The sequence below is a fragment of the Mesocricetus auratus genome, unplaced genomic scaffold (genome assembly GCF_017639785.1).
Source record: "Mesocricetus auratus isolate SY011 unplaced genomic scaffold, BCM_Maur_2.0 Super-Scaffold_100006, whole genome shotgun sequence".
Lineage (NCBI taxonomy): Eukaryota > Metazoa > Chordata > Mammalia > Rodentia > Cricetidae > Mesocricetus > Mesocricetus auratus.
In genome coordinates this window covers 12,095,624-12,106,497 of record NW_024429190.1, presented here as the reverse complement: position 1 = coordinate 12,106,497, position 10,874 = coordinate 12,095,624, and the positions used below count along the sequence as shown (strand labels likewise).

General features: G+C 51.7%; 1 protein-coding gene across 2 annotated transcripts in view; it reads left to right on the top strand.

The window, feature by feature from the left end:
- Gal3st1 (galactose-3-O-sulfotransferase 1) overlaps positions 1–10,082 on the top strand; it is a 21,331-nt gene extending 11,249 nt beyond the window's left edge. Inside the window, exons 1-3 of one of the 2 annotated variants that reach the window (XM_040746826.1) lie at positions 215–333; positions 6,842–6,981; positions 8,677–10,082. In XM_040746826.1, coding sequence (XP_040602760.1) covers positions 6,851–6,981; positions 8,677–9,817 — 1,272 coding nt within the window. In that variant the 5' untranslated portion in view covers positions 215–333; positions 6,842–6,850 and the 3' untranslated portion in view covers positions 9,818–10,082. Of the gene's footprint in view, positions 1–214; positions 334–6,841; positions 6,982–8,676 lie in introns of those variants that run through there. The other variant, XM_005068918.4, reaches the window with a different exon arrangement.
- Positions 10,083–10,874: the final 792 nt, after the last annotated feature.

Sequence of the window (10,874 nt, the reverse complement as noted above, 5' to 3'; positions counted from 1 at the left end):
CCCCCACACACCAGCTTTCAAGCTTGTAGTAGCTGTGCCCTTGGGCCAAGGGCACATAGAAATTTGCTGAGCCCTTGGGTAAATGAGCTACCTGAGTTTAGGGTCTAAAGAGGGGTGGGGATCACCCCAGAGGACGGCAAGAAGAGCCGGGCACCACCTGGGCATTCCATTCATTATCCCCAGAGAAGGAGCTCATAAATATTCATACGTGCTGGAGGCGGATGGAAGGAGCCAACCAGCTGCGTGCTGGGTATCATTGGAGCATTCTTGTCTCTGGCTGCAAAGGCTGTGTGGGTGTTGGGAGAGGAGAGGGGAAGCTAGTCACAGCCCAAGGTGAGTGTGTCCCTCCGCCCAGCAGGGGTCTGTGCAGTGGTGGCACTCTCAGGCAGCCTTACCATCTTAGGTAAGTGTCACAGTGTGCCGGCTGTAGGGAGCCAGCCCTGCCTCTCCTGTCCTGCAGTTCTAGTTGAACTGGAGGATGTTGGGTCTGGCTTGCTACCAGTTATCGGGCAGATGTGGCTGGGGTAACCCATGAGGACAGGTACAGATGAGGGAAACGACAAGGGAACCATCTGTCCTAGTACCTGGGTCTGTCACCACCAAGGGCAGAGAAGGCAGGGAACCCAGATTGTAGTTTCGCCTCCTACCTCCCCTGCTCTGTGTGACTTTGCCTTCTCTGACGGTTGACCTCCTTGCCTCTCAGCAAATGTCTGTCCTGTGCCCGAATGTTCCGTCTGAAACATTCAGACCCCACGATGACAGAACACTGGTAGTGTTGTGAAGAAGAAATTAAGAGCCAGAGAAGGAAACAGCCTTGCTTAGGGCATACGGCAAGTGTGTGTGCCTTAACACTTGAAAATTATATTTAGTTATTATTGCAAAGAGGTGGGAATATGGAGGTCAATCTTGCTCAAGGCTTTTTACTCCTTTGGACTTTGGGGGGCACCATCCAGTTCCCAAATAAATCATACATGGAGGCTTAGTCTTAGTTATGACTATCTGGCCTTAGCTCACTTGCTTCTTGCCAGCTTTTCTTAACCTTAAATTATCTATCTTTTGCCTCTGGGCTTTGATTTTCTCCTCTGTAAATCTTACTTTCTCTTCTTACTCCGTGGCTGTCTGGGTGGCCGAGTGGGTGGCCCCTGCCGCCCTCCACTCCTCATTCTCTTCCTCTTTTCTCCTTCTGTTTATTCTCTCTGGCTGCCAGCCCTCCCTATCCTTTCTCCTGCCCCACTACTGGCCATTCAGCTCTTTATTAGACCACCAGGTGTTTTAAACAGCAGAGAATACAGCTTCACAGAGTTGAACAAATGCAGCATAAACAAAAGTCACACACCTTAAAATAATACTCTACCACCACAGGCCAAAGGATGACTTCTGGGACCTGGAGTCAAACTGAGGTTGTTAGTCTTTGCAAGCACCTTTACCTGCTGAGCCATCTTGCTTGCTTCATATTTAATTTCTTGAAACAGGGTCTTTATGTAGAGCCCAGTCTGTCCTCAAACTCACCAGCCTCCTGCCTCTGCCTCCTGAGTTGATGGGATTACAGGTACATACCACCACAGCTTCCTCCAGAGCTGGGCTTTAAAGCCAGATCCCTAGCTCGGATGCTGGCTGTTTCTGCCTCTCTTGCATGGCTCTCATATGCATGTTCTTGTGCATGCATGATTCTCACACATGATTCTGTGTGAGGCTCACGGTAGGACACGGGAAGTTCATTTATTTGCCTCTCTGAGACAAGGTCTTGATCTGTAGCCTGCTTTCTCTGACCTCCAACTCAAAGTTCCCAGCCTCCTGAGTGTTTGAATCACAGGCATGAGCCACATCATATAGCCAAGGAATCATAGTCATTATCGCCATTCTTGGAGCTGGAGACAGAATCCAGGGGCTTGTGCATGCTAAACAAACTTTATCCCAGAGCTACACAGCTAAACAAACCTTCATGGGGTCTTTGACATACATGTCATGTATGACCCTCAAAGAATGTCTGTCTCACCCGTAGGCTCTCTCTCCATGTGGCTGTCAGCTGAGGTGGTAGCTGCTTCCCCCAGATGCCCAGGCCATGCTGCATCATTTATCAAACATTCTAGCGCTAGGCTCAAGCATCTCTGGGATGAATCACCGGCAGTTGGTCATGGCAGGGGTGGGGTGTGGGGTGGGGCGGGGGTACCTCTCCTGTGAGGCAGGACTGGATCCTGGTCAATAGTGATGACAATGGTTAATCGGCATTTCTATTAATAATTAATACTCTGGCTAATCACCTGGCATTGGAATCTGGTAGCTTTGGGGTTGTTGTCCGTCAAGCCAGGCTCCTGGGTAGTAGCCAGCTGCTTGCTTCCCTCAGTTTGCTGAGAGGAGGGCCTGCCTTCCCTGACTTAGCTACTGTGTATATCCACCATCTGCATGAGGAGACAGACTCATGAGGGTATTTCATTGCTAAATTCACAGAGGCCAAGCAGCAAGGGCGTGGGGAACCTTGAATACCACAGGAGGCTGGCCGGGGAGAACCAGCCACCAGAGTCCCTTCTACTTCCCAGCCCTTCATATGCCTTGACCTTCTCTGCCCTCCCTCATGCTCACTTCCTTCCCCCAGGATTCAAATATCCCAGCCAGGAGCTGCTCTATACAAAGCAGGAAGCTGTTTGTGGGAGATCCACAGACAGGCTCGAAAATCCTGCCCTGCTTTTACCAGCTGAGTGACCCTGACCAAACCATGTCACCTCTTGGAGCCTCATTCTCCCCATCTATGAAATGGGGTGACGGTACACAGAGTGGAGTCAGTTGCTAGCAGAGATTCTAGTGGTCTACACGGAGACCTGGTGAGGTTTGGGAAAACCCAAGCAGGAGAATGAGTGCATCAGTGATGTTTCACGGGTGGGGGGACACACCGTCCTGGCTCGGCCAGAAAGCCCTTGATTGGCAGCTAGGGACGCTGGTCTGCCCCCTACTGCCAGTCTTCCCACGGCAGACCTCCACCACTGCAGCTTCTCGGAGTTCCAGGAAAGCACCCTGGTGAGTGGGGCTACCAGGACAGGGTGGGCCCTCAGGCTTTACGGAGAACCAGCTAGAACTTTGACTCCTCTAACGCCGGAGAAATTAAGCCCCTATCCTATGCTCACTGCCTGCTCTGGGCCTGAACTTTGGTCTGGGAGCAGGCTTTCTGCTGCCCCCCCCCCCCCCCGGAGCAGAAAGCTGGTGGCTGACGGGAACTCACCCGGCAGATTTGTAGTTCGTGGGCAGCTCCCCAGGCCCGCGCCACTACTCCTTGCCCAGAGCTCAGGAGGGTTGCAGCCGACACTCTGAGTGATACCAGTGTACCCCCCCGCTCAGGAGGCTCCCCAGTGCCCAGCCAGACTCGTCTCCTCAGCTTCTCTCCAATTTACAGACAAGAAACAGATTCCGAGGGTATCCCAGGCTTGTCGGAAGTCAGTGTCAAAATCCAACCTTGAGGGATCCGATGCCCATGCCGAGGTCCAGCCGGGCAGTAGTGGTGCTCGCCCTTGGCCCCAGCACTCGGTTGGCATAGGCAGGCAGAGCTCAGTGACTTGGAGGCCAGCCTGGACCACATAGTGAGTTTCAGAACAACCAGAACTGCACGTGAGGTCCTGCCTCTAAATAAATAAACAAACAAAGCAGGTGTTGAGGCCCACACCTCCCCGGTCCCATCCTGATTGGCGTTTTTGTGGCACTGTCTTACAGTGTAGCCCAAGCTAGCCTGAGCTTTTGACCCTCTGCTTCCCCTGGGATTACAGTCAAGTGTCACCACATCTGGTTTGCACTTTGTAAATTTTAAAGTGTGAGAGGGCGCATAGCTCAGTGGTAGGGTTCTTGCCTGCAATGCTGGAGAGCCTAGGTTAATCCCAGAGCTGCTTAGGGGGGGAAAAAAGCAAAACCCCAAATCTGATGTGGAGGCAATATATTGTCCCTTTTCCTATTAAATAGTACGTTGTAAAAATGAGTAAATTACAGAAATATTTCTTTCTATACCTCCCCCTCAGAGGATTAGACTGCAGAAATGTAGAACACAGGCTGAGTATCCTTAACCCAAAATCTGAAACTTTTTGAATATCAACATGCTGCCACAAGTGGAAAATTCCACCTCTGACCTCGTGTGACAAGTCACATCAAAACAAAGGCGCACTGCAAATACCCTATAGGATTCTTTCTGGCTGCACATTTTAGGCATATAACAAATGAATTTCATGCTTAGATTTTGGCTGTTATCAAGATATCTGATATGTGTATACACATGTGAGTGTGAGTGTGTGCATGTGCATTTGTGTGTACATGCATGTGGAGGTCAAAGGTCAACATGAAGTCCTTCCTTGATTGCACGCCACCTTGTTTGTTTTTCTAGACAGGGTTTCACTGTGTAGCCCTGGAGTCCTGGCACCCGATCTGGAACACACAGAGATCCGCCTGCCTCTGCCTCCCAAGTGCTGGGATTAAAGGCGTGCGCCACCACTGCCCAGTTTCGTCCACCACACTTGTGAGGCGAGGTCTCTCACTAAACTGAAACTCGCTGACTGGCTAAGCAGCCACTGAACTCCAGGGTCCACCTGTCTGTGCCTTCATAGCACTAGGACAAGCAGACATTGAGCTGGCGTTCGTTTTTCAGTGTGGATGTTAGGAAAGCTGAACTCATCTTTATGCTTGATTAGCAAGAATTTTACCAGCTGTACTATTTCCCCAGCCCGAGAAGATGGCTCTTTGTGCATATGCAAATATCCCAAAGTAAAAAGTACAAAACCAGGAACTTCTCTGGTTCTAAGCACTTTTGGTAAAGCTCACTCACTCGTCACTGTCCTTTAGTAGCATTTTGCTTTTGTCCAGGCTGTCATCTGTATTTACCTAGGTGCATATATGGACTGGGAGGAGTACTGCATATCACTCTAGAATTTTCTAGGGTTTGTTTGTTTCTTTGTTTTATTTTGCTTTTATTTTTTAGGATTTTTGTTTTTGAGGCAAGGTCTCACTATGTTGCCCTTGTTGGCCTGGAACTAGTTATGTAGATTATGCGGGTGTTGACTTCTCAGAGTTCTGTCTGACTCTGCCTCCCAAGTGCTGGGATTAAAGGTACGCACCACCTTGTCTGGCTAAGATTTATTTGTTGTAAAGTGTGTGTGTGTGTGTGTGTGTGTGTGTGTGTGTGTGTGTGTGTGTGCCCACAGTATCTAGAAGGAGTGCCAGATCCCTTGGAAGCTGGAGTTACAGGCAGGTATGAGCTTCCCAACGTGGCTTCTGGGAACTGAACTCCATTCCAGCAAGTACTCATATTCTCTGCTGTGAGTCTAGCCATGTGGGCTGAGCCATCTCTCCAGCCTTCTGTTGATGTGTTGAGACAGGACCTCAAGTAGTTCAGGTTGGTCTCAAACTGGACATGTAGCTAAGGCTGGCCCAGTCTCCCACATGCTAGGCTTTTTCTTTTCTTTTTTATTGCTGGGGAATTGACCCAGGACCTCGAGCATTGTTAGCAAGCAACTAGATGGTGTTTTTTTTCAGGTTGGCTCACTTCTCTTTCTTTTCATCTATAGATGACTTCCGCCTTTTACCCCTTGATGATGCTCACTGAAGTTTTCTCTCTCTCTCTGTTTCTAATCAAGCTGCCATTGGTACACATGACTTGGTACGCTTTATGCACTTGTCTGTAGTGACAGGTCAGTGAACCTCATTTGACACCACTGCCCTCTGGAAATGTTCTCCCCTGCCTTTACCCAGCTTACAGGATGAGCAATTCTTCTCTCACTGCTGTCATGAGGAGGAAAAATTCCTTCCTGTGTGGTTCCTTCCTCCTTTTCTGTGAGTCAAACTTCCTAATGGAGGGGCCATGGGCTCAGCAAATGCTGCCACCTTTCCTGGGGGTGGGCCTGGATGGCTCCTCTCATCAAGCAGTCGTGGGCACCTTGGGTGACTTTCCCATGGAGGCTACCTGATAGTGCTGCCTCCGGATGCACTTGGTAGCACGTCACGCATGTGGTCACGGGGCAGCGTGTATGACCTCCTGCAGCCTCGGGGGCTTGGAGCATCAGCCGGGAGAGAACTGGAAAGTTTCAGACCTTGGCTTTACAACTCCCTCTAACCCCCAGCTTCAACTCTTTCCTGGATTCCAGTTTTGAAGCTTGGACCTCAGCCATTACCACTCACACCTCTGTCTCCTGTGGATAAGGCCACTGCATCCAGATCAAACCACTCCCCCAAACAAACAAAAACTCAGCAAGACACCCTGTTAAGATGTTAGTGGTTTTGTCTGTTTCTCTGTATAGCCCTGGCTGTCCTGGAACTCACTCTGCAGACAAGGCTGGCCTCAAACTCAGAGAGATCCACCTGCCTCTGCCTCCCAAGAGCTGGGATTAAAGGCGTGCGCCACCACTGCCCAGCTGAGTTAGCAGCTTTAAATATAAGTACATTTCATGCAGTATTTGGAACACAACTATAAACTAAATATCCTTTTTTGAATTGCAGCAGGGAGGGTGCAGTGGACAGGGAAGGTTGGCTCTGCCTTCTAAAAAGATTCTAGCCTTCCCTATGAGCAGGGTCTGGGGCACCAAGAGGACTAAGAGGGTTCTTCTCCTTCTGTCCATAAGGCCTACAAAGGAGGGTGTTACACACGTGCCCTTACTAGTCTGCTAAAGTTAGAGCCGTGCTCAGCAGAACCTTCCCTCTGCCCATTTGCCTCCTCTCCTGGAGTTGAGCCTGCTGTCTTCTATGTTTCTAACTGCTCCAGCCCTGGGAGTCCAAAGAGCTGGCAAAAGCAGCCCCCTGTTGTGAGCCCCGGCGGCTGTACAGACTCTCTGAGACCAGCCTCTGGACACCTCTGTTCTGTCTGTGCTGTCCCTAACAGTTGCCTGAGATGCCTGTGCTGCCGAAGAAGCCCTGGGAGTCCAAGGCAAAGGGGCTGATGCTGGGAGCTCTCTTTACCAGTTTCCTGTTGCTGCTCTACTCCTATGTGGTACCCCCGCTCCACTCCAACATGGCCTTCACGTGAGTGACATCACACAATGGGAGTAAGGGAAGGGCATCTTCACCATCTACAATCGCAGCTCTCTTCTAGACAGCTACCTTGTATAGCCTGCACCATGCTGTGTTGGGTGTACATTCTGGCAGAACTCTTGGTGCAACCTGTTGCAATTTTAAAGAGTCATGCAAGAGAAAGACACCATGTGACAGAGCTTACATAGATGTTTTTTTTTTTAATTAGGGGAAAGGGAATGTGAAAAGGGGAGGGGGAGACCGGTCTGGAGACTGGGGCAGCAGAAGAGATGCAGAGAGAGAGAAATAGACAGACAGACAGACAGAGACAGAGAGACAGGCAGAGAAGCAGAAAGAGAGAGAGAGAGACAGAGAGACAGAGAGACAGAGAGAAGGATGGGAGGTGAGTAGGGTCCTTTTAAAAGGAAACATGGTGAATAAGCACAGGTGGTGCTCTTAGTGACTGCAGCTCAGGGCGTGTCCTGTCAGAACCCCAAGGACAGGCCAGTACAGATGCCTGAGTACTAATACAACCCAAGCCTCAGTGAAGTAGAGATAAAGGCAGAGTCTGCCCCACAGAGCAGGCGTGTCACCTAACACTGTGGATTTTTTTTTGAGCTTAGTACAATATGTGCACTTTTCTTTATTGTGGGGTTTTGTTTTGTTTTGTTTTGCTTTTGAGACACTCTGTCATGTAGCCCAGGCTGGCTTCAGATTCCCTGTGATCAAGGGATGACCTTGAACCTCTAATCTCCCTGGCTGCACCTCCCAAGAGCTGGGTTTATAGGATTACATCACCATTTTCCATTGACAAGATGCTAAGGATCAAACCGGGGTCCTGGTGCTTGGTCAGCAAGTCCTGTACCAACTGAGCTGCATCCCTACAGGGCTTGGATTATTATCTGAGCCTCCAAAAGGGCCACAGTGGGGCCAGGATAGAGATGGAGTGTAATTTGTCCCAGAACACCCATCTGGCACAGGGCCTGGATTCATAGTTTTCAAACTTGGGTTTATGCGACTGTGTCCCTCTTCCTAAGTGACCAGACTATCCCATCTCCCCATGAGGCTGCTCAACATATATTTGGTGCAACCTGTGCCACAGTTAGTGGTATTAAGGTAATCTGAAAAATATTGCCAATAACTGATTTTTTTTTCGTTTTTTCGAGATAGGGTTTCTCTGTGTAGCCCTGGCTGTCCTGGAACTCACTCTGTAGACCAGGCTGAGCTCGAACTCATAGAAATCCCACCTGCCTCTGCCTCCCAAGTACTGGAATTAAAGGAGAGGGAGGGAGAGAGAGAGAGAGAGAGAGAGAGAGAGAGAGAGAGACAGAGACAGAGACAGAGACAGAGAGAGACACACACAGAGAGAGATAGATAGAGAAAGAGACAGAGAGACACAGACACAGACAGAGAGATGGACAGAGACAGAGAGAGAGAGAGATAGAGAGAGAGAGAGAGAGAGAGAGAGAGAGAGAGAGAGAGAGAGAGAGAGAGAGAGAGAGAGAGAGAGAATATCGAGCAGGAGAAATTTCAGCTCAGTTGGTAGAGTGCTTGTCTAGCACCCACAAAGCAATGAGTTCAAACCTGCAGGGCTGCATTAGCGGGTCGTGGCTGCCAGGCTATTCCAGATCGAGCACCTCCCAGCCCCTCCAATGGTACTGCCACCTGCAACCCCCTGACCTCTTTCCATCCCTTTGTCTCCCCCAGAACTTCGGAGACTGCAGCACCTTGCTCCCCTGCTCCCAGTGAACCAGGGGTGGCCACTCCCGGTAACAGCTCTGCCGGAGAGTGCCAACCTCGGCGAGACATCGTGTTCATGAAGACGCACAAGACCGCCAGCAGCACGCTGCTCAACATTCTCTTCCGCTTCGGCCAGAAGCATGGGCTCAAGTTCGCCTTCCCCAATGGCCGCAACGACTTCCACTACCCGTCCTTCTTCGCACGCAGCCTGGTGCAGGACTACCGGCCCGGGGCGTGCTTCAACATCATCTGCAACCACATGCGCTTCCACTACGAAGAGGTGCGTGGGCTGGTGCGGCCAGGCGCCGCCTTCATCACGGTCATCCGCGACCCCGCGCGTCTCTTCGAGTCCTCCTTCCATTATTTTGGGTCCGTGGTGCCGCTCACCTGGAAGCTGTCTAGCCGCGACAAGCTGGCAGAGTTCCTTCAGGACCCTGATCGCTACTACGACCCTAGCGGCTACAACGCGCACTACCTCCGCAACCTACTCTTCTTCGACCTGGGCTACGACAGTGGCCTGGACCCGGGCAGCCCGCGCGTGCAGGAGCACATCCTGGAGGTGGAGAGCCGCTTCCACCTGGTGCTGCTGCAGGAGTACTTCGACGAGTCCCTGGTGCTGCTCCGGGAGCTGCTGTGCTGGGACCTGGAGGACATGCTGTACTTCAAGCTCAACGCGCGGCGCGACTCGCCGGTGCCGCGGCTCTCGGGCGAGCTGTACCGCCGTGCCACCGCTTGGAACTTGCTGGACGCGCGCCTCTACCACCACTTCAACGCCAGCTTCTGGCGCAAGGTGGAGGCCTTCGGGCACGAGCGCATGGTGCGCGAGGTGGCCGAGCTGCGCCAGGCCAACGAGCGCATGCGCCGCATCTGCATCGATGGCGGCCAAGCGGTGAACGCCGAGGCCATCCAGGACTCGGCCATGCAGCCCTGGCAGCCCCTGGGCGTCAAGTCCATCCTGGGTTACAACCTCAAGAAGAGCATAGGGCCGCATCACGAGCAGCTCTGCCGGCGCATGCTCACGCCCGAGATCCAGTACCTGTCTGACCTTGGTGCCAATCTCTGGGTCACTAAGCTCTGGAAGTTCCTTAGGGACTTCCTAAGGTGGTGACGTACCCTGCCCATCTTCCCATCAGGCTCCCTGCTGCAGAAGGGCCGACCAGGGAGCCTCCGGCACCTAGCCTTCCCCAGCCATGCCTGGTGCCACCCTGGGGGTCCCCTGGGGTTATTAGCTGGCCGGGGCTGGTCTCTGCACAAGAGAGCCTAACCGAGAAGTATTTGACTAATTATGCCGTTTTCATTAAATCTCCTTTATTTCCAGCTTCCTCTTACGAGGGGAGACTCAGAAGTAAAGGAATTTTATGTGTTTTTGCTAATCAGTCTCACTGTCGTGACTGGATGGGGCTCTGGGATGGGACCCTCGGGAGGGTGTCTGTAGAATGGAGCACAGTGGAGGCCAGCGGCCTAGAGTGCTTGTTACTTGCTGAAGTCATGTGTGGTTCAAGGACTTCCACAAGCTGCCCAACATGGAAGAACCGCAGGTGTGACTGAGCACGGGATATGTCCCTGGTCCTAGTGGATGAGTGCTTTGTGGGCGTTATCCCAACACAAAAATTTAGTGACCTGGGCATTATAATTATTCCCCCTGTGACAAGCCAAGAAGGGAATGTTGCTGCCAAGGTTATACAACAAGTCAATTCTGGTGACCAGATTAGAGCCGAGATTAAGAATGAATGTGTGCATGCATGAAGTGTGCGTGTGTGCGTGTGCCTGTATGTGACAGGGAGGCTGGGGTCATTCCACAGGGTGTGGGGCAGCAGGCCCTGAGCCACATCAACACAGTAACTCATTACTGTCCTTTTACTGATGTGGGAACTGACGTTCTAAGAGACGGAGAGACCATGCACCAAGGACCCCCCCAATACCTTTCCATTTTCAGTGCCCATTGACCCTTACTCGGTGGCCTCTTCCTGGCCTCCATCCAGCAGCTCCATCTCCAGTGCCCCTTCACTCACTGGCACCCCAGACTGCCTCACACGGCTGCTCGTCTATCTCAAGAACACCTGGCGTCCACCCCACAGGCCGCAGTTGTCTGACCCCTCTTGTGGGTTGTGTCCAGGCAGTAAGATGGCTACCAAGTCACTTGAGTGTGGGGAGATGGCACCATG